This window comes from Microtus oregoni, unplaced genomic scaffold, assembly GCF_018167655.1.
Source record: "Microtus oregoni isolate MIOR12 unplaced genomic scaffold, Mior012 000032F_ref0000030, whole genome shotgun sequence".
In the NCBI taxonomy this organism is placed as follows: domain Eukaryota; kingdom Metazoa; phylum Chordata; class Mammalia; order Rodentia; family Cricetidae; genus Microtus; species Microtus oregoni.
Window position 1 is genome coordinate 14,674,788 of NW_024543091.1, and position 22,318 is coordinate 14,697,105.

Genomic DNA, 22,318 nt, shown 5'->3' on the forward strand with positions numbered 1-22,318 from the left:
CAAGTAAACAAAATCAAAGCAACAACTTCCCACAGTCCAGTATCCCGATCAACTCAGATGCAGAAATCCTCATCCTGACCCCAGCAGGCAACTCCAACAGTGCATAGGAAGCTCGCTCTCCATGACGAAGTGGGCTCATCCTAGATGAGTCAGCGTTCAATCAATAAGCATGTCATGTTGACAGAACAAGACTGAACAACATAACAAAAACTGCCAACAAAGTAGGCTACAGAAGGCATGTTCTTCAACATACAACAGACACACAGCTAACAACACACCGAACAGGAAAAGCTGACGCTTATCCTCACATGACGTTTGTGTATCTACTAAAGTTCACACTTGAGAACTGTGCAACAAAGAAAAGAAACACAAAAATTTTGCATGTTTTAAGGTTGCTATTTGTGTTGGGCTACATTCATACTTATCCTGACCACATGCCAGGTTTGCCATACCTAGAAGACCTAAAATCAGACAGTTAGGAGCACTGGCTGCTTGCTCTTGCAGAGGACTCAGGTTTGGTTTCCAACACCCATATAGTGGCTCACAACCATAACAATGTAACTCCAGTGGATATGATGCCCATTTCTGGCCTTCTTGAGCACTGCATGCATGTAGTACACATACATGCAGGCAAACACATATAAAATGCTTTTATTAAATCATAGCAGGAGCGCCAACGAAAAAACTGGCAAGAGAAAGAAAAAACTGCTTCTGCTTGGCCTCGGTGGTTCTATGGGATTCTGTGACATGACGCCGTCGTAGAGTGCACAATGAATAAAGTGACTAATCCTTCAGTTAAACTACTGATGTGTTTAATTTTTGTCTAACTGTTTATAAATGGAGAAAGAGGAGGATGTTTTAGAACATGCAGACACTGGAGACCCACTGTCACCAACTGGAAGAGAGCAGTTACACTGACATCTAGTGGTAGTATCTGAGAAATCCAGGTTTCATCCGTCCTGCAGTGCTGATCACTTCTCTTCACTGGCTTCCCCCCTTTTCTGATACGCTTTCTTAAACTCTTCACCGAGCATGTCAACGTCGTCCTCTCTTTTAAACACTCCCTACAAAAAAAAAAGCATTTTGTTGGTTACTTTTGAATGTGAGAGCATTTCACTGAATGCTCTTAGGGCTAACTTGCGGGGACACAAAGCTAAAAAAGTTATCCAAGATAATGAAATCCATCCGACAGGTTAATGAAACTTAATTAAAAAATATTAGTACTTTCCAAAGAATATGTCTTCAAGTATATCCTGACTATTCTTGAGCTGCCCCAATTTCCTGATTTGTCACCTTCAGAGTGGAAAGGGCATACAGGCACAGACCTAGAACATCTAGCTGCAACCATGGCTGCCTACATTGCCTGGAAGGAACGGAGCTTTGTGCCTACTGTACTCTACCCTTGTCTAAATGGGCTGTCATAGTGTATGGGGTGGGGTGGTAAGAGTGAGAAGGCTGGCTTGGGCTACATTACTGCATGGTTACATTCTCATGCCTCAGTTCGAAGCTCATTTTGGGACATTGAGTTTAACTCTAATAGGTCCTGTCTGCCCTACAGACTATTTTCTCACTACAATGTTGAAATTCAAAAGTCTTCTTAGCATTCATAGTCTGTTTTTTAAACAGAGCAGTCATAGTGGGTTTTAGCATCCGTCTATCATTCTGCATTAAATCTGCCTAACTAATTAGACTCTAAGACCCTGTGGCCAGGAACTTTTAATAACTTTTCTTCTCCTTTCATTGGTTAGGGACTGAACACAAAACACACACTTGATTCTGCAGTCAATAAAGGCCTCAAACAATATGACTTGTGTATTCGAAGGACTATGGCTTTATGAATCCCCGTGTTTATATGAACTAGGAAGCGCGTTATTAGCAGTCATTATGTGTCTCGGATACACATGAAAATCCACTGTTTACAGCATGGTCTCATGTCAAGCATGTGTGTCTCCAATGACAAGGCTTCCATGTTTATCATCGTCTTCAATGTTGGCCTTATATAGCTGCTCTAGGATAATTTGTTTTTAGATTTCCCATTTTTAACAAGGAGAAGAAAGAACCTCAAAAATATTAGCTCAGGGACTGGGGATGTGGCTCACTGCATAAAGCACTTGCCCAGTGTGTACAAGGCTCTGGGTTAGATCCCTAGCACCAAATAAACTTGGCAAAGTTACCACAGTCCTAGCCCTCAGAAAGTAGAAGCAGGGAGGACCAAAAGTTCAAGGTCATCCTCAGCTACAGAGCGAGTTCCAGGCCAGCCTGCACTAGACCTTGTCTCAAAAAGTAAGCAGGCAAGTAAATAATAATAAATAAAAAAAAGAAGTTCAATAACTCTGGCTCGAATAGCTACTTATGTTCCAAGACCAACTCTTCCTAGAGAGGTGTTTAGAAAGGACTACGGGGCCTGAAAGCACATGAAGATAGACCCTCCAACATCTAGAGTCGGGCCGTTGTTTCCTCCATCGTTACAAGTCGTGAAGATCACACAGTAAAGTAAGTTCTCACTCACTTTGGGGAGATAGCCTAGTAACTTTGCAGCATGTTCCTTGAGGAGTCTCAGCCTCTCTTCTTCAATAATCTCATTGATGCAGCCTTGCCGTCTCTGCTGTAGCTGAAATTCCTCCAGCTCGCGTTTCTGGAAATGAAGTAAAAGTGTCTTAACTGTCACAAAATACATTAATCTCTTAGGAAGTTTACAAATCAAACTGTTCTTGCAGAGAACTGCATGACAAGCTGATGGGTTCATTGTAAGTTTAGAAGACAATAGTGTATGACTTTTACATATACAAATAGACATACCTATACTTTTTAATAAAAAGATTAATTTTTAATTTTTAGTTTTTATTTATTGTATATCCTGGCCATAGTCCCCTCCCCCATTCTCATCCCCTAATCCACTCCTCCTCCTTTCTGCTTAGGAAAGGACAATGTACCTGTATTTTCATCATCGCTGTTTTCTTTAAACTTTCCAGAACAACTTATGGCCCACCCACATTTTTGGTTTCTTTATTTAGTAGTGCTGGTGTTTGGACCCTGGGCCCTGCACCTACTGGGCACACACTCTATTACTGAGCTACAATCCTAGCCCTTATGACAGGAAGTTTTAAAGAGGCAAGTGTGTATTTTTAGGAAAATTTTCAATCTCAAGAAAAAAATGTATTCAAAAGAGCAATTCCCTAATAAATTTAGCAAATATTTATGGAGTTCCCACCATATACCAGGTACCCGATACCCAAAACTGTTTACAGTATGTGAGCCAAAAAAAAAAAAAACATGAAACATCTGCATGAAACAGACCAGGCATGTCTGAAGTCCATTTTCCACATGTAGGTGTGGAGCACTGCAGAGGCCGGAGGCCAGGAGAGGCCAGCAGAGGCCAGCAGAGGCCAGCAGAGGCGCTCTAGTGCTTCCCTTGAGAATACCGAATTCGTTGACGGCCCTGAGCCATACAGTGCAGATGTGATGCTGTCTGAATAGTCTTAAGGTCCTTAGGGACACACGGAACTTTACCCAAATAAGACCACTGAACAAGGTCTGCAGCGGTGGGAACGAAACTTGGGGTTCCACACAGGCTACCTAAGAACGCTACCACTGAGCCAAAGCCCAGCCCCGCTTACGGCATTTTTATCAGATGAGGTAGCCTCTCTAACTTGGGTTTCCCTTCTTGTATCGTGCTCCCCACACTAAGTGTTCATCCCTGTGTCACAATTCTACAGTGAGTTAGCGCATGTGGGACAAGATCTGAAATGATTGCCAGTAAGAAATGCCTTGGGGAATGTTTAGGATTTTGTCTAAACCGCACAGATTCTTAGAGGTGGACAGGATGACAGACACCTGCTTAGGCTCTCTCTAAAATATAAATGGGCACTTTAGTGTTTTCAGGGCAATACAGCATCATGAACTGTTAAGACATCCACATCTGCAAACTGTTGTCATTTCTACAGTGTAAATTGTGTCTGTGTGTCACTGGGTGGCTGTCGTGCTTCCGTGTGTACATGTCTTGCTGGGTTACCTATGAGTGTTCTCACTCTGTAACCCTAGATAGGCCAATCCCACCACTGGTCCTACCTATGAGTGTTCTCACTCTGTAACCCTGGATAGGCCAATCCCACCACTGGTCCTACCTATGAGTGTTCTCACTCTGTAACCCTGGATAGGCCAATCCCACCACTGGTCCTACCAATGAGTGTTCTCGCTCTGTAACCCTAGATAGGCCAATCCCACCACTGGTCCTAGCCTTTTACAGGAGAGAATTCAAGGCCTTACAGGCATTCCAAAGCGTCTTCCTCTTCTGCCTTCTTAATTACTGTGCTCACAGTTATTGCCTTCATTAACTCAACATTTATAAATATTTAGCATGTGTCAGGCAAACTGCACTTTATAGATCATTATCTCCCCTAATGGCTAGATTTGGGCCGAGACTGACTTACACCCAGTCTGAGCAATGGAGGCTTTTATCTGATTAAGAGCCCACTGAGGCTTAAGTGTGAAAAGGACATGACAATTATAAAAGCCACTGACTGGCAGACTGACCAGTTACAAGGAGACCAAGCAGAAATTTCAGGGAGCAGGAGACCCTGCTGGCCTCTGGTTTTCTGTGATTATACCATTTACAGTCTTTTAGCTTTTTGAACATGTTTTGGTCTTTCCTTCCTCCTCATCTTAAAACTACAATGTTCTCCAAGACTCGATCCTAAGCCCCCTGATGCTTTCTTGCTATTACACCGTCTCACATAAATCTCTTTGTGCTACTTACTTCCAGGTAAGCACTTCTCAAACAAACAAAAACAGCCTAAGCTTCCCTCTAAAATGTAACTGCACACGTGTTCCTTGAGTTTGACATACTTGGGATGTTTGGATTATTTTGATTCCTTCCTTCCTCTACCCTATATGCAAGGGGGAAAATATCATATGCAGTTTCATTTTCTTTTTTTAAGAAAAGAATATTCAAACTCTCTCTGTGGCCTCCCACTGCAGCTGTTTCCAGTGCACGTCTGTTGCACACTGCACCTTCTGTATGCCTAGGAAGCTGCACTTGCCATACTCGGAGGCGCCATTTTTTTAAAGCCCTTACACACGGCTATGCCAGGTGCTTCAAACACCCGCTCAGTCACACACACATTTGAGTATTCTTTCCGCTTTGTCAATGGAACATAAATATTTAAGTCGTAATGTCAAAGTTACAGTCTGGTTCCCTGTTCAATTCCTAAACTATGTTTCTAACAATTCACCTCTTTAGGCCACAAAAATCAATGTGAACAAACACCTACTCCTTCAAAATCTACTTTTCCCTGTACATAATCTCTAGGGCACGGTCTTCTCACTGAGGAGGGAGGTGACTATCTTTGTGATCCGTACGACCCCTCCAGGCTTACCTTCCCCCATCGTCAGTGCTGCATGTCCCGCCTCTGTCTGCACACTCTACCTCTTCTCCCTGAGGTCCAGAGCACTGCCCATTGGTTTCCCCAGCTCCAGCATCACCCACTTCACACCTTCCCTTATTGCTGCCACTTGAGTCACCTTTCCACACGCCAACCTTAGCATGCAGTTTTCCTAATTCTTCAGTGACTTCTTGCGGGGACGGGAATTCATCTTAATATACAAAGGTATCATAATGTGGCATTCCTCTCTGCTATACCAATACCTCCATGCTATTATCATCACACATGAAATATAATTTATGTTTTTCTCAACCAAGACTGTAAATTCACATGACACACATGTTGCCTCACAACCGGTTTCTAGATGCCTTAATAAATGATCGCTCAGTAAACTTATGGATCATATGATTAATAAACAAATATTACCATAGTATGACACCTAAATGGCTCAGTGGATAAAGTGCTTGCCACACAAACATGAGGACCTGAGCTCACATCCCCAGTACGCAGGTTGAAGCATGTATGTGGAGACAGCAATAAGAGAATCCCCGGAAGCTGCGGGCTGTCTGGCCTCCAGGACATCTGCAGCAGAACTCCAGAGACCCTGCCTCAAACTGAAGGACAGAACCAAGCGTGCAGTTGTCATCTGCTCCTCACACACACAGAGGCGCTCAGCAAACGTTTACTGATGAACAGAAGAGCTGGTTGCTGTTCAGTGAGGACGGAAGAACCCAATGTTCTCCTTACTTTGTCTGCAAGGAACTGGCTGCGCCGCTCCTCGATGAGTTTCTCCACGGCCCGCTTGTGCTCCAGCTGCTTCATCCGTTGTTTCTGGGCATTCATGAGCTCTATCCGGTCGTCTTCAGCGAACTTAGCCAGCATGGCTTTTCTGAAGGTCTCCTCCTCCTCTTTTGCAGCCTGTAGTATTATTTCCTTCAGGGCCATTTGGTCTTCAAAGTCTTGCTTCATCTCCCTCTGCTTCCGCAGTTTCTGCTCTGCTTCTTCCTGCACAAGGATGGAGCGAGAGTTAAGCATTTCCTTGCACATTCAGGACAGGGCAATCTCAGCACACGGGGGGCCGAAGCAGGAGGATCAGGGCCTTGAAGCCAGCCTGGGCTGGTGAACTTGTCTCGGGAAACAAGATAAATGAGAAGGGCAGATTTGGGTTTGATACACATTACACTATGGCATCATATAAACAGAACTAAGCCTTTTCATGACAACACTCTGTCCCACTTAAGTCTATCTGAATAAAATGTCATGTTATTTTTACCTATATATATGTTCTATCATCTGTCTATTCAACTAGAACTGGCACAAATTTTAACTCATCTTTTCTAACCTGATCATTTTTGCCCAATCCCAGCACAAACCCTAGTCACCTAACATCCGTATGTTCAAAGCCTTACCGTCTGCACCCGCCACTGCACTCCATGTAACATGTGCCTTCCTACTCCCTTCTGAAAATAACAACACCACCCCCCAAAGACACACTTTCTTCTCTGGGCTCTGGGCACACGATGTTGATACTCAATGTTTTCACTTACTTGCCACATACTGCACAGACATCAAAGGCTCGGAGAAGACAGTGGAGTTTGTGATATTGAGTCTGGAATGTGTCTTGAGTTTATCACATCCCGTTACACATAGTAATGTGCTCCATCTAGTACTAGATCTAACACACACACACACATGATATTGGCAGTCTTGGGACTCTAACACCTATGCAAAATTTTATTTAATTCAACAGTGAAGACATCTTGAAAGAAAAAAAGAGGGAGGTGTTTGGCCACTGTTGTACTGTGAAAATGTCCACACACCCTCTGCTAGGTCTGTAATAAGGACTGTACTAGTTATCAGTATGAGTTGCCACACTTCCTGCTAAACCTTGTTACATGGACTTGAAAACCTTCGAATCATTTGTTGTACATAACTGGGCAGTGGTGGCACACACCTTTAATCTCAGCACCTGGGAGGCATAGGCAGGTGGATCTCTGAGTTTAAGGCCAGCATGGTCTACAAGCAAGTTCCAGGGCTACAAAGAGAAAACCAGGGAAAAAATCATTTGCTGCAGTCACTCTGACCCCAGCAACTTTAGCTTCTCTGCCAGAATCACAGCACTAAACAAGGACGCATGTGTAGAAACTGTATACTGTCTTATGGAGACAGTCCCAGGAAACAGAGTGTAGCAGGAAAGAAGAAAAGCCAACACAGGGCATCTAGGGAAGATGGTCACCCGTGGGCACGGAGGCCGTCCTCTCAGGACCTTCCCTGGCAGGGACAGAGGAGCGATCACTCATCAGTAAATGGCCACTTGGTGAGGGATGGTGACAACTCATCCCCACAGTGGAGAAGTGCCAGCATGGTCACTCTAAGCTCTTAAAAATGTGCCCCGCAGCTGTCCCTGAATGGCACCAACGTGATGAACTTCCGAGAATGCTGCCCCGGACAGCAGCTGAGCTCACGAGGCTCCACTCACATCATCCATTCAGAGCATTCTTGAGCACTCTCTGACACAGCCGAAGGCTCAGACAGCACCGTGGTTATGCACATCAGATGATGGACATGCAGGCTACCTTCGTGTGTTAGCTATCAGAAGTCCTGCTCTGAACATCTGTGTATAAACACGTGTGTATAAACACAAGATCATTGATTTGTACCTATCGCTTTCCAAGACTGTACTTAAAGATAATACTTTCCACTAACCTCTGCTGTGTCCCACGTGTTTTGCTACATCTTTAAAAGTTATTATCATTCAGTGGGAAGTATCTTTCCTTTGCTCATTGCTTTTCTACAAATACATGGCTTCATTACTGTATACGTTAGGACTAGACAGTCATTCTCATTACTAATTCTTCACTGGAGAGAGAAAACAGATTGGATATGACAAGATCTTGTGAGTGCACAGAGGTTTGCTTTGTGTCCGAGGAGCGGTTTGTTGGGTGGAGTCTTCTCTAGCGTGGGCTGGCCCAGCTGGATCGCGCTCCCATTAGGCAGTGGACTCTGCGGCTGAGGACTCGAGCATACCAATGGCAAAGGACTGCTGAGTCTCCTACTCTGGTTGAGCTATTTCTACTCCCCTCCCCCCCGCCGTCAGTTTTGTCTCGTGTATCATGAAGTTGGGCTGTTAAAATTCATGTGTCTTAGGGTTATCACAGTTACCTGGATAGATTTATTTTGATTAAAAACGTCCCTGCCCCGACGTTAACTCTGTCTCATATTAACACACACTCCAGCCTGCTAGCATTCACCAGTACTGAGTCTTCCTCCACACTGCCCTGAACTTCCTTCCATGTGCGCTCAGGTAAGCTGTGTGGACCGTCAACAACACAGCCGCATCGTGTTCTTCAGCATGCTCTGTGTTTACCAAGCTTGAGATCTTAGTCTTTTGACTGCAGTATCTAAGCTGCCTACCAACAATGCAGTCACTAACGTGGCTGCGTTTGACCACGCTATCCTCCTACGATTTCATCTCAGAATCCTCTCTCCAGTCACTCCCCTGGCCCTGAGACTCACCTTCAGTTTCTGCTTCAGGATCTCGGCCTGCTCCTCCTGGTACAGCTCTTGCCGTACCTGCTCCAGGTCCTCGCGCTGCCGCAGCATTTCCTCCAGTTTCTGGATCAGCTGGTAGGAAGACACGGTCAGAAGACATGAACTGGGCGACGGATTCAGGGGCTCAGGGCTCTTTAAAAAGCAGCCATTTCCATACCAGATTCTGGCGCTGGGCCCTCTTTTCCTCAGTCTCTTGAACTTTGGCCATCCGCTCGCCTTCTCTCTGCTGCTGTATGCTGGCAAACTCTATAATTTTCCTGTTCTCCTCCTCCATCTCCTCACGCTTCTTCTGTCTCCAGAGGGCTTGCTCCCGCTGGAACTCGTCAATGTACTTCTTAGTTGTGGTCAGTTTCTCTAATTTTTGCTGCCTTTCCCTAAAAAGCAATCGGGGGGACGGTTTTATAGTTACAGAAAGAAAATAACAACAACAACAAAAAATAGACTGCTTTGGAGTCACTAATGCAGCACACTTTCTGGGTATCAAGGGTGGACTTTCCACGAACTACCGGGCCTCTCTTCTAATGGTGCCATTTACAGCACCTCATTTCAGAAGGGTGACACTGCCCGCAGCGCCATGCAGCACTCTGCAGCTGTGTGCCATCAGAACACACGAGTGCTGACACAGAAGATGTACAGATCTAAGAAGAACAAAGGTTTAGGTCATTTACCCCTTACACACCTATTATTTTCAGATCATCTATTAATATTCATGCTGACAAAGATGAGGAAGAGCCATCCAACACACGGAACAGCCCGTGCTGGCCGAGGACTCACACTGGGCCAGGCACCTTTGGGGTGTACTTACAATTGGTCCTCCTCGTAGATCTTCCTGACGATTTCGTCAATCATGAGTTTCTCTTTCAGCAGCTGCTCATAGGCCTCCTCCTTCCTCCGCTCCTGCTCTCTGAGCTGCTTCTCCAGGTCCAGGTGGTACTGCGCCTTCTCCCTGTTCCGCCGGTCTTGCTTGACGCTCTCTTCCTTCAGGAGCCGCTCGTGCTCCTCCATCATGGTCCTGCCTATCTCGGCATCACGTTTCTAGCATGAAAACAGAACTGATCCTTCCACTTCCCGGAGTGAACACAGTTGATTACAGCACTATAATCAGACAGCTGCGCATGGGAAAGCCTGCTATGTAAATATTTTTGATCTATTAGGTTAAAAGCAAGAGTAAGTCTTTGCGACCTGGAGGCTGTGACTGACGAGTCAGGCCCTAAAGGAGTATTCTTAATCTTTCCAGAAGCTTAGGGCAACACCTGGCGAGGGTAATAAAGTCCACATTCAGAAAATAAAACATAAAATTCAAAGTATTTTATCAGTAACTAACTACTAAAGCAGCCAAACTACGGCTTCGTCTGTAAGCTGAGCATGCAGTGTCCGTTTCTAAGGCTGCTGTTTTCCCGCGGCTGCCGAGGACCCCTCCTGCCCACCTACCATTTGAGGGCTCTGCACAACTCTCCAGCTCCCCCAGCTGAAGCTCTTTCCTGCCACACAGCCTTCTATGTATTAAGGGTTAGTGTACTGATTTCAACTAAAAGGTCCCAACGTCACTGTGACTCTCCCTCTCTCGTTTTCATTCTCCTCCACACAGCGCTGCTCCCACTGAGTTACAGACGAGCCTCTCAGGAAGGTAAAGCCCTTGCTTTTCTTTAGCATTTCCAAACCACTTAACTAGTATGTTTAAACCTACTGGAGTAATGATTAAACTACCCTTTGTCTGTGTGACCCTTCACAGGGTCGCACATCAGACACCTGCATATGAGATACTTAGAGTTATGAATCTTAGCAATGAAATAATTTTAAATTAAGGGTCACAACAGTAGGAAGGCTGAGAACCACTGTTCTATGATCTTCTAGAGTAGCCTGTGACCATTCTTAGGAGTTCGCATGCTGTGCCACACTGGTTTAAACACTGTTATTACATTATAATCCTATGTGTATAAACATGTTTGCTGGTATACACAGTCCACATGTATAAACATACACTTTTATATGTAACTGTCTGGGTGATGCCATGCACCTACATTTTGATTGCTAACTCAGCAAACCTTATTTTCACACCAGGGCCGCTGGAGGATCCCCTGGACCTTGCTCTCCTGGGAGCAACCTGCCTTCAAGAATTAGACAAGGATGAAAACAGAAAACCAGGAAAAAGGGTTACTTTAGATAACAAGAGTTAAAACGGGGGATGGAAACAGGAGCCTGGAGAAGGGGGTGGGGGCTTCTACAGCAGGAAAGCTTCTGTACAGACCCACCACGCAGTAACACTCAAAACATACAACTGTGGAGAGCACAGTAGCCACATGTTAGGATACAGACAGTTGTACAGTGTTAGCTTGTCACAGCAAGTTCAAGAACAGTGAATGTGGGGGTCACCTGGGCCTGACAGCTCGGTGGAAATCACTCAGGGTCTGAATGTTTCTGTGGGGGGACCTGGCCGAGCAAGTTCTTTGCAGAGGCCCTGCTCTTGGAACTGGGCTGAGTACAGACCCGAAGCAGCTTTACCATTTGTTCGTATTTGATGGCGTCCCTCTCGGCAATCTGGGCAGCTCTCTCCTTATTCATGTAAGCGGCTTTCAATTTCTGTTCCAATTCTCTGAGTTCAATACTGTGGGGAAAATGCAGCTTTAAACTTGAGAACAATAAAAGAATTCAGCTTCACAGAAAATCTGGCGAATTCTTATTTACTCAGACTGTACAACTGGTATTTGAGGTTCACAGTTAACTCATTAGATTTAACGGATTACTCTTTCCTAACTTAATCTTCCTTTACATGTATTTATTTATTCTAATTTGTGGGGGTCCTTTCCTTCTACCCTAAGGATCTGAAATCAAACCCAGGCCTTCAAGCTAGGAAGCAAGTTAGTACTAAACTACCAGGCTACTACATTTTATTCTATCCTAGAGTAGTCTCTATCTTTGGTTGTCTTAGTAAAATCTTAGCAATTCTCTGGAAACTGTATCTCCTAAGTCTGGAGTAACAGTAAGACATGGCTGGCTTAAGTAATTCAATGCTAAGCAGCATTAAGAAATGCATTATAGGACGAGGAGTGTGGTACATGCCCTAGAACCCAGAACTGGGGAAGCAAAAGCAGGTGGAACTCTGTTTGAGGCTAGCGTGCTCTACGCAGGGAGTTCCAAGCCATTCAGGACAAACCAGTGAGACCCCATCTCAAACAAAAACAACAACAAAAGCCAAGTATTCTAGATTCCATAAGTCAGGACTTTTATACTTAGAACTCATTTTAACATTCATCCTTAAAGAAAAAGACCAAAGGAACTAATACTCAGATTTCCCTGTCAACACTAACACTCCTTTCTACTGCCGCAGCTGATTTTTCTCAGCTCTTTCTGTGGCTGAAGCCGTGATTCAGTGAGCACGTGTCGAGCACATGCAAGGCCCTGGCCTCAGTAGTCAGCACCGTAACAAACAGAGCAATTTAAATGAGCGTCTTAAGCTAACGCGGTGTTTCCAGGGACAACGTTAGCTGTAAGAGCGATGATCTAAGTAAAGAGTCTCACTTGCAGGGCTAAGGGTGGCAGCGCGCAGGGACGGACTACAAATGCAAGTAGCAGAAGCCACGCCACCTGTTCTCTCGCACTTGCTGCCTCATCTTCTCGTCCTTCAGACTCTCGTGCTTTAGGCGGGCCAGCTCGTTGGCAAGTCTCTCTTCCTGCTCCAGCTGTCGATCCTTCAACATCTTGTTCTCTTCTGCCTGAACAGGAAGTGCAGCGTTCGTTACCCACATCCCTGGCTCAGACTTCTCCCCGTCAAAGCTGCATGTGTCAGAACAGCAAACTAGCCACCCTGATGGCAACAGTCGACTGTGTATTTTAAAATAAAAAATATTTCAGCCTGGCGGTGGTGCTGCACGCTTTTAATCCCAGCACTTACAGATCTCTGTAAGTTCGAGGCCAGCCTGGTCTACAAGAGCTAGTTCCAGGACAGGCTCCAAAGCTACAGAGAAACCCTGTCTTGAAAAATAATAAATAAATAAATAAATAAATAAATACTATTTCAAAAAATAATATTTCAAATACCTTACCAGAGAATATTGTGAGGAATAGTAACACACCTATATCTTCATTCTTCTCAAAATTTATCAAGGTTTTACAATTTTTTCTCTACTCTTGTATTCCATTCCATTTTTCTTATTATCTTGCTATCTCTACTACAATATTTTAAGTTAAATTCCAGGGGGCTGGAGAGATGCTCCAAGATTAAAGGCACTGGCTGCTCTTGCAGAGGACCCAGGTTTGGCTCCCAGCACCCACGCGGTGGCTCACACCCTCTGTTCCAGAGGCTCTGACGCCCTTTTCTGGTTTCCTTGGCACCAGACAAGCACACAGTGCACAGATTCGCATACAAATAAATACAGCTTTAAAATAAAACATACCTTTGACCACTGCTGCCCACCAGGGAAACAGCGACATTGGATCTACCTGACAAGCAGTTCTTTTTATAACCACACCACAAATCAGCAGTATTTTCTCAGTGAGGTCAAACGTCTTACCTACATTCATTTCCCAACCATCTCAAAGATGTCTTTATCAAAACCAAACAAGGTCCACGCATTGTATCTAGCTGTCTTTCTCAAGTCTAGTCTATTTCACACATTGGTCACCCCCCACACACACACACACATACACATTTTTTATCCTCTAAACCATTGATGAGTGGCAATCACAGCCTGTCTAAGTCAGGGTTTCTGATGTTGGGATCAAGTACACAACCAAAAGCAACTCGGGAAAGAGAGGGTTTATTTAAGCTTACAGTCCCACATTATAGTCCATGATGGACAGGGACCATGAGGCAGGAGCTGATGCAGAGGACGAGAAAGGATGCTTCTTAGTGGCTTGTACCTCATGGCTTGTTTAGTCTGCTTTCTCACAGAATCCAGGACCACCAGTGGTCTATGTCATGAGCTGGGCCCACCCACAGCAACCATCAACCAAGAAAATGATCACAAGCTTGTCCACGGGTCAGTCTGGGTCACGTTCTCAACTGGGGTTCCCTCTTCCTAAATGATGCTAGCTTGTGTCAAACTGACATAACGCTATCCTATTGTATCCCCGTGTTCTCTGGTTGCTCTCTCAGAGGTTACCTGAACTACCTTCTCTTACACTTTCTGTGAAATGGTGGGCAGACATAGAGACTTCATTTCTTCCTGAAATGAAGCACATAGCAGCGCAGGCCTGTAACCTAGAATCAGGAGGCCGAGGCAAGAAAACCACCAGACATCCAAGCATAGCTTGGTTCTTATTCTGAGTTCCAAGGCAGAGCTACATATTGAGACTGTCTCAAAAGTAAGTAAACAAATAAAACAAAAATAACGCATGAACAATATTCAACATCGTTAGCATCAAAAAATGCAGATCAGGAACTGGAGAGATGGACCCGAGTTTGGCTCCCAGCACCCACAGCACGTGGTTCACCACTACCTGTCACTCCAGATCCAAGGGATGCAATGCCTCTGGTCTCTGAGGGCACCTGCGTTCCCATGAACATAGCCACAATGTAATCTACACAATTAAAAATAAGAAATCTTATAAAGCAAATTAAAATTACACCAGGACATCACACCATACAGACTGGAATGTCCATTTAATACACAGACACATCAGGCTTATCCAATAAAAAGATAGGCAGATAATTAGAATTTGAATTTCAGATTAAAAGAACAAAATTTAGGGACTGGAGAGATGGCTCAGTGGTTAAGAGCATTGCCTGCTCTTCCAAAGGTCATGAGTTCAATTCCCGGAAACCACATGGTGGCTCACAACCATCTGTAATGAGGTCTGCTGCCCTCTTCTGGTCTGCAGACATACACACAGACAGAATATTGTATACTGTATACATAATAAATAAATAAATATTTTAAAAAAAAGAACAAAATTTAGACGAATTACTTCTTTGCAATGTTTCCCGTGTATAGTAGACTATGTATCTAAGAATATGTAACTACGAGGTACATACTTAAGCATTATTTGTTAGTTACCTGATATTCAATTTTAACTCCTAATCTTGTGTTCTAATTTGTTTTGGCATCCTTACCCCACTCCGAAGGGTGTGTTGATCTGACCAGAGCACAGCATACTCCACAGGAATATGTAATCTAACCCAATTTTAGAAATTATCATCCTTCTAGCTCTTCCCCTCTCCTTGGTTACATGGGGATGGGCATTCCCTTCTGTATGCTGTGAATATGTTTTATTGCCATTGATTCATAAAGAATCTGCTTTGGGCCTTTGGAAGGGCAGAATAGAGCAAGGTGAGAATTCCAAGCAGAAATAGAGGAGAAAAGGTGGAGTCAGGGAGACACTGTGTATCTGCCTGCCGAGGGAGATGTACACAGGGAACCTTACTGCTAAACCATGAGCCTTGTGGTAAAATATAAAATAATAGGAACAGGTTAATTTAAGATATAAGAGTTAGCTAAAAGGACACCTAAGCTATTGGCCAAGCAGTGTTGCAATTAATATGTTAAAAAACAAAAACACAGACACATTTAAAAAAAAAAAACAGTGCATATACCAAATAGTGGTAGGTAGTTTTCAGGAGAAGAAAACACGTTTATTTAAAAACCTATATTTAATATAGCACAATAAATAAAATAAAAAAACAAAAAGATTTAAAATTTTTTTTTTTAAAAAATCTGTATTTAAGTCAGGCAGTGGTGGCACACACTTTTAATCCCAGAACTCAGAGAGGTGCAGGCAGATGGATTTCTGTGAGCTCAAGGCCACCCTGGTCTACAGAGTGAGTTCCAGGACAGCCAGGGCTGTTATACAGAGAAATCCTGCCTTGGAAAACCAAAAACCAAACAAACAAACAGACAAAAAACTGTATTTAAATATTTATAGCAAATTTATTCCTAATATCCAGTATTGGAAATTCCTCACCAGGTGAAGGGTCCAAGCACACTGTGGTACATCCACACTAAGGAATACTACTTGGCAATAGAAACAAAACAAGCCATAAAAATAAAAAATAAAATGCGCATAAAAACACAAATTAAAAAAATCTTAAGGAAGACAGGATCCCAAACAAAAACACGTAATTGACACTATCTCTTGATTCCACGAATCAAAAGGGCATTTAGGTTGACAATCTGCTGGATTTGATTAATCAGAAGGGAATGTGTCTTGAATGAGGCCAACCTAGTCAGTAGCCCTAACCATGACCAGAAGCAGCTGGGCTCTAGGGAAGCAAACTCTACCTTGACTCCGGGGGAGAAAGCATCCCAGCCAGCACCTGGGTCAGCCCGAGAGCTCGTGGGGAATCCAGCACGCCTGTGTTCGTGACTCAGTGTGGTAAACACCAGTTGTTTCAAGCTAATTTTGCAAGAATCAACTACACCATGGAAAGGCACACTCTGAACTGCACTCCTCAGAGTCAGCAAGGAACTCTCCAGTCTGAAAGAGACGCAGGAGACATGACACTGCCCGTAACTTGTGATCTTAGCCTAGAAGAAGAAAACTGTACATCTGAGTAAACCCTGTAGTTCAGTAATAGAATGTTAGGAAGGCTAATTTCTCGGTGGTGATAATTTTACGGCTTTTCATCTTCTATGTAAGACACTGGCATAAGAAGGCAGGAGAGAAATTTATGAATTCTCTATACAATTTTGAACTCTTTGATCAATCCAATCTTGCCTCAAAGTAGAAAGCGATAAAATGCATATTTCCCACATCTGTTCACCAAATAGTCCTAGAGGGAATGATAATCCGGGAAGGATGACCACTCCCACCTTGGCACAACAGCTAATTCCAGGTGCGGCACAGGACATTAACAGATGAGTCCTGTGCCGGCAGGCTGCTCCAGAGTCAGCAAGCCCAGAAGCCGGAGCGTGAGTCAACAAGCTTAAGAGCTAACTGTAGCATCTTACTCCGAGTCTTATGTTGAAGAATCAGCACATGAAATACTGTACTTCACGTTCAAGCTAATGCCAGTGAACTTAAGACACAGGAAGAGCTGATGTGACAACCAGAGTCCAAGGCAAAAAAAAACAAAAACAAAAAACAAATCAAAAGCCCCAAAGCAGATGCCTCAGCTTGAAGGTGGCTAGCAGACAGAATTAGTTCTTTCGGCAACTAACTGCCTCTGCGCTCTAGTCAAGCCTTCAACTGACAGGATAAGATGCTCTCTTTGGGCAAACCGCTTACTCAACCTACTGATTCAAATGTTACTTTATCTAGAAACACCCAGAATAAGGTCGGCTGAGGGTCCAGTCAACCAATAAATAAAATCAACCATTGTAAGCTATTTGTTTTCTGTCAGAAAGCAAGAAAGATACCAAAGATCAAATGTGTTTTGTCAAAAGAACACAGAGGCAACATAAAAGAGCACCATCTAGCCAAGGACAGGATACTCTAAGGGTCCAAAGATACAAGAGGCTAAGAAGACGGCTCAGTGGGTAGGGGCTTGCGGCCAAGACTAAGGCTTGTAAGTTCAATCCCCAGGACCCACAGGATAGGAGACGTGATTCCTGTAAATGGTCTTCTGACCTCAAGATACACACCTCAGCACACTTGTTCACTCTTCCCCTCCTCCTCTACACACAGAGAGAAGACAGAGGGGGAGAGAGAGGGAAGGAGAGAGGGAGGGAGAAAGGGAGAGAGAGATAGGAGGAGAGGGAGAGAGAAATGAAGAGAGAGATAGGAGACGGAGAGAGAAATGAAGGGAGAGAGAGAAAGAGAGATAGGAGGAGAGGGAGAGAGAAAGAAAAATTTAAATATTTCCTTAAAGTGAATAACAGAGGCTGGGCTGTAGCTCAGTGACAGAGTGCTTGCCTTGCATACACGAGGTCCTAGGTTCAATCCCAAATAATGCCAGGGGGGAAAAACACTAACTGTGATTAAACATGTACAAAGACTCCCGACGTCGTAACGATATGAACATGAGTTTTTAGAAAAGACTTCTTTTCATGTAAATCAGTGTTATGCCTGCATGTGTGTATATGCACCATGTGTGTACCTGGTGCCCACAGAGACCAGAAAAGGGTGCTGTATCCCTGGAATGGGAGATATAGGCAGTTATGAACTGTCACATGGGTGCTGAGAATCGAACCTGGGCACTCTGTAGCAGTAACAAGTGCTCTTAACTGATGAGCCATCTCTCCAGTCCCATAAAAATATATTTTTAAAGAAAAACCAAAAAAATCAAGAGAAGAAAACTTTAAAATAACCACAATGTGTGCAGAAACAAATTCATGAAAAAGTAACTATTTTCTCCACAGCATCCTAAGTCTTCCTGGAGACCTTTCTTTACAGAACACAGAAAAGATGAAGGCACACACCAAAGGAAGCAGAGACAGATCTAAAATGTACAGTCAACAGGCCTCATGTCTCCACTAGGTTAGAAACATGAAGCCACCGAAGGATGGAGGAAGAGCTGTCTGTACTAACAGAGCCTAGGTATCAAAACTATAACCGCTGCATGAACCTGACCTGGTCCTGATGAGAAGCCAACCCTAAAGGCAGAATTTGACACAGTACTGGAATTTGTCTAAAGGGTGAGAGGACAACACTATGACAGATGCGAAACGGCAGAGTGGGGTGTGGGGGGGTTTTCCTTACAGAAAAGATGGAATGTCCAGGGTCTGCCCGCTCAGAGCTGAAGGACCGGGTCTAAGTCGCTGGGACTTGGGCCGGAAGGAAGCCAGCACCCTTAGGCCCTCTTGCTATGTCCTGACCCACCCTCAAAACACTGGACACACAGTGCGCTGGTGCGCAAAATTTAGCAAAAGACGAGGACACTCTGTTCGCGCTTATGAGAAATCACCTACCACTTCCCGTCTGTTTCCTCTACTACAATCTCCTAAAAATATTTAGAAATGCCCATGATTGATTTAGCCAGTACATCAGAACGTAAACACATGCATATGGTGCCTGAATTCTTCAAAAATTAAAAATGTGAGTATATGTATATCTCATACACGTTCATCCCCCACTGCTTAATAATGTCCATGCTTAATGTTGGGAATTTTTAAAAAGAAATCCTTAAAGATTTTTTATTAGAAACATATAGAAAGCAACACAGTTGTACTCACATAAAAACCTGTGACGTTAGCAATTGTGGACTTCATTTATGCTTAATATCAAGAATGCTTATTCTTATCACAGACTGTTCCAAAGGTTTCACATTTGCTTATTATTAAAGCGATCCTAGGAAGGGCGTACCATATCAGATTTTATAGATAAAGCATAAAAAGGGACGAACCGACCCCCAAATTCTTCAGCTGAATCAACCCGTACTCGGAAGGATTCGGTCACTTCCCAGCTTCCTGTTTTCTCAACTTCAGAACTGGCAGTCATCTTCCAAATTTTCCATGTGAAGAAAATTAACAACGAACACTGAAACTTACTTTTTGGATGGCTTCTTCCATGTCTAGCTCAAACTGCTCATTCTGCAGCACCCTGAGGAATCTCTTCCGTTCGACCCTCTCGTCGTTTTCATTTTGCACGATCTGGTTCCTGGCTTGCCTCTCTAACTTATTCAAGATTTGGATATGCAACGATTTGCGGAAGTTTTCATCCACTAACTTCTGGTGTCTTTCACTAAAGCTCAAAATTCTTCTGGAGGCCTACGATGCAGGGGGAGGGAAATACACATAATTCAATATTCCACGATCCATTTTTCCAAAAGATACTGCTGAAAATCCCTATAACAAACGATGTGAAAATAGGCAACAGGCTGAAGGGTCTTTGGCCCCCTTCCTGAATTCATAGTATTCCAGATGAAAGTTCAGATGTGATAGGGTAAAATGATGACGCACTGATTAAATGGGTACTAATAACATTCCCTGTTTTGTAGAGGAAGCGGGAAAAGTTGAAGTAATTTAACTCAAAACTCAACAGTACCAATGAGAGCGAAGGTCTCCAACTGCAGCTTTACCACCAGAGAGCCGCTCCCCCAAAAAGCAGATTTAAAGTTATATCTATCTCGGTGAGAAGGGGGGGGGGGGGGGGGGGGGAGTGCAGAAAAGCCTTACAGGTCTCTCAGAAAACAACCCGGAACCTTCTAGAAAGCAATCAAAGTTTCTCACTGACCTCTCGGATTACACACTTCAAATTATATTTCAGAGGTAGTGAGCTCTAGACTGTATACGCATGCAGTGTGAAGGTCCCCGATCCCTGCCCCGGCCTCCGAGCTGCTCACCATCCTGGCTGACTTTAAACCTCCTCGGGTTGGGTGAGTCTCTAGGCCTGCTCTTCCCGAGCAGCAGCTGCCTCCGCCTCACCACCAAGCTCGGATGTTTACGCAGTGTCCCGGCAACCGCCAAAGGCGCCGCCCACCCGAGCGCAATACAGCCTCCTATTGGCTGTCACGACATCCAATCAGCTCTAGGAATCTTCGTTGCCAGGCAGCAGCGCGCCTTCCACAGGACCAAACCAGAAGGCGCGAAGTTCGGATGCTGCACCTCGCAGGAGCCGTTTACATTCCATGGGAGCTGATCTCCGCGGGCTGGAGCCCAGCTGAAACCTCAAGAGACACCACCACCAACAACAACAAAATACCTCGGAATTCTCACTGCGATGGACTAAGGGCGTGCCCTCCCTAGAGCGACCCCAGGCGGTAGCGAGCTACCCAACTGTGGGTGCTGTTCGGCAAGGATCTTTTTAGGAGGTGTGGCCTTTCTGGAAGAGGTGTGTCATTGGGGTGTGACTATCCCCAGAATGCTCACTCTTTCTCCTGCTTATGGATCTTGATGTGAGCCCTAAGCCTTTCTTGCCTCTATGCCCCCTCTTCACAAGCATGGACTCTAGCCCTCTAGTACTATAGGTCAAATTAAATGCGCGCTCTCTCTCTGTCTCTCTCTCTCTCTGTCTCTCTCTCTCTGTCTCTCTCTCTCTTTGTCTCTCTCTCTCTCTGTCTCTGTCTCTCTCTCTCTGTCTCTCTCTCTGTCTCTCTCTCTCTGTCTCTGTCTCTCTCTGTCTCTCTCTCTGTCTCTCTCTCTCTGTCTCTCTCTCTCTGTCTCTCTCTCTCTCTCTCTCTCTCTCTCTCTCTCTCCCTGTTTTTATGAGACAGGGTTTCTCTACATAGCCCTGACTGTCCTGGAACTCTCTATGTAGACCAGGTTGTCCTTGAACTCAGAGATCCACTTGCCTCTGCCTCCCGAGTGCTTGAATTAAAGGCAAGTGCCACCACTGCCTGGCAATACCTTTTCTTGTAAGTTACCTTGATTAGAGTGTTTTATCATTGCAATAAAAAAGTTATTAAGACACTCAGTGATCAACTAATAAGCCTGACTATTTTTAAACAAATGAGTGTTAAACACAACCTACCAAAATCTATACGAGAGGTAGCTAAAGTTTAGAGAAAAATCAATAATATTTGTTCTTAAAATAAATGTTTTCAAATATTTAAGCCTTTACATTAAGGAACTGTAAAAAAAAAACTACACCAAAAGCAAACAGAAGGAAGGAAATACTGAAGATAAAGGAGAAATCAGAATTAAAATAGAAAAATGAAACAAAAAGCATGTCTTCAGAAAATAGAGATAAAATTGCTATCAATTTTATAATTTTCACTGGGCTAGTAAAGACCACTACCTCTGAAACGTGATTTCAAGGGAGTACTGTCTCTACATGCAAAATAGTAATATGACCTCAACCATCTGTTCACTGATAAGTTCTGGGAACTGATTTAACTGCCTGGAATAGTTAAGGTTGAAGAGATAGTTTGCTGGTGACAGGTCAGTGAACACAGTTTAATTAGAAGCTGCTTTTTGAGAATCTGCACAAGCCAAAGCCATGAGAAACAAAACGAAGAAAGCAGGGGCATTGTACGCCTGGCTTCCATGACATACTGAAAAGCTTCTGTAATCAAATCACCTGGAACTGTCATTCAGCACGGCTTTATGGACCAATGCAACAGAATAGAGAGCCTGAAGGAAACCCACCATCTGCAGGCCACTGCTGCTCAACATGAGAGCCCCCCAAATCCACTACGTGAAGGGCAGTCTTTTCAGTAGGGGTGCTCGGGAAACCAGGTGTCCATGTGTAGAGGAACATGCCTAGACATTTCTAACAACAAAGACATACGAGGCCACCATGGAAACATATCTGTCCCAACATCTCTAATGATTAATGACCTGGGACATCCAAGTCAAACGTGAGGTCACTTCACAGCAGCAGGAATGGTTTTCAAAAAGACTAAAGCTGATCAACATTGCTGAGAGCACAGAGAAAGGGCAGCGTTTGTACACTCTGGATGGCAATGTGAATTAGTATGGCCACTATAGAATACAGTATTGAGGTTCCCCCAGAGTTAAAAGTAGAACTGCTGTCTGATCTAGCAATATCCCTAGTAGGTATATATCTAAAGAAAATGGAATCAGTATGCTGAAGAGGCCGCCGAACTCACACATCGTGGTAACACCCTC

The 22,318-nt window shown here is 44.1% G+C and overlaps 1 protein-coding gene across 1 annotated transcript; it reads right to left on the bottom strand.

Annotated features, from left to right (window-relative positions):
• Positions 1-787: 787 nt before the first annotated feature.
• Mns1 (meiosis specific nuclear structural 1) lies at positions 788-20,163 on the bottom strand. The gene is made up of 10 exons (XM_041679727.1): positions 20,092-20,163; positions 19,298-19,516; positions 12,519-12,646; positions 11,436-11,538; positions 9,739-9,968; positions 9,091-9,307; positions 8,898-9,005; positions 6,129-6,386; positions 2,510-2,635; positions 788-1,064 (listed from the first exon to the last, which is right to left on the bottom strand). Exons 1-10 carry the CDS (start codon positions 20,092-20,094, stop codon positions 972-974), a joined length of 1,485 nt encoding a protein of 494 aa, XP_041535661.1. The 5' UTR covers positions 20,095-20,163; the 3' UTR covers positions 788-971.
• Positions 20,164-22,318: the final 2,155 nt, after the last annotated feature.

Coding starts and splice junctions, on each gene's coding strand:
- Mns1 (XM_041679727.1), bottom strand. Junction 11,539..12,518: donor CAGCAAGTGCGAGAGAACAG/GTGGCGTGGCTT, acceptor TTTTCCCCACAG/TATTGAACTCAGAGAATTGG. Junction 1,065..2,509: donor TACTAGGCTATCTCCCCAAA/GTGAGTGAGAAC, acceptor TTTTTTTTGTAG/GGAGTGTTTAAAAGAGAGGA.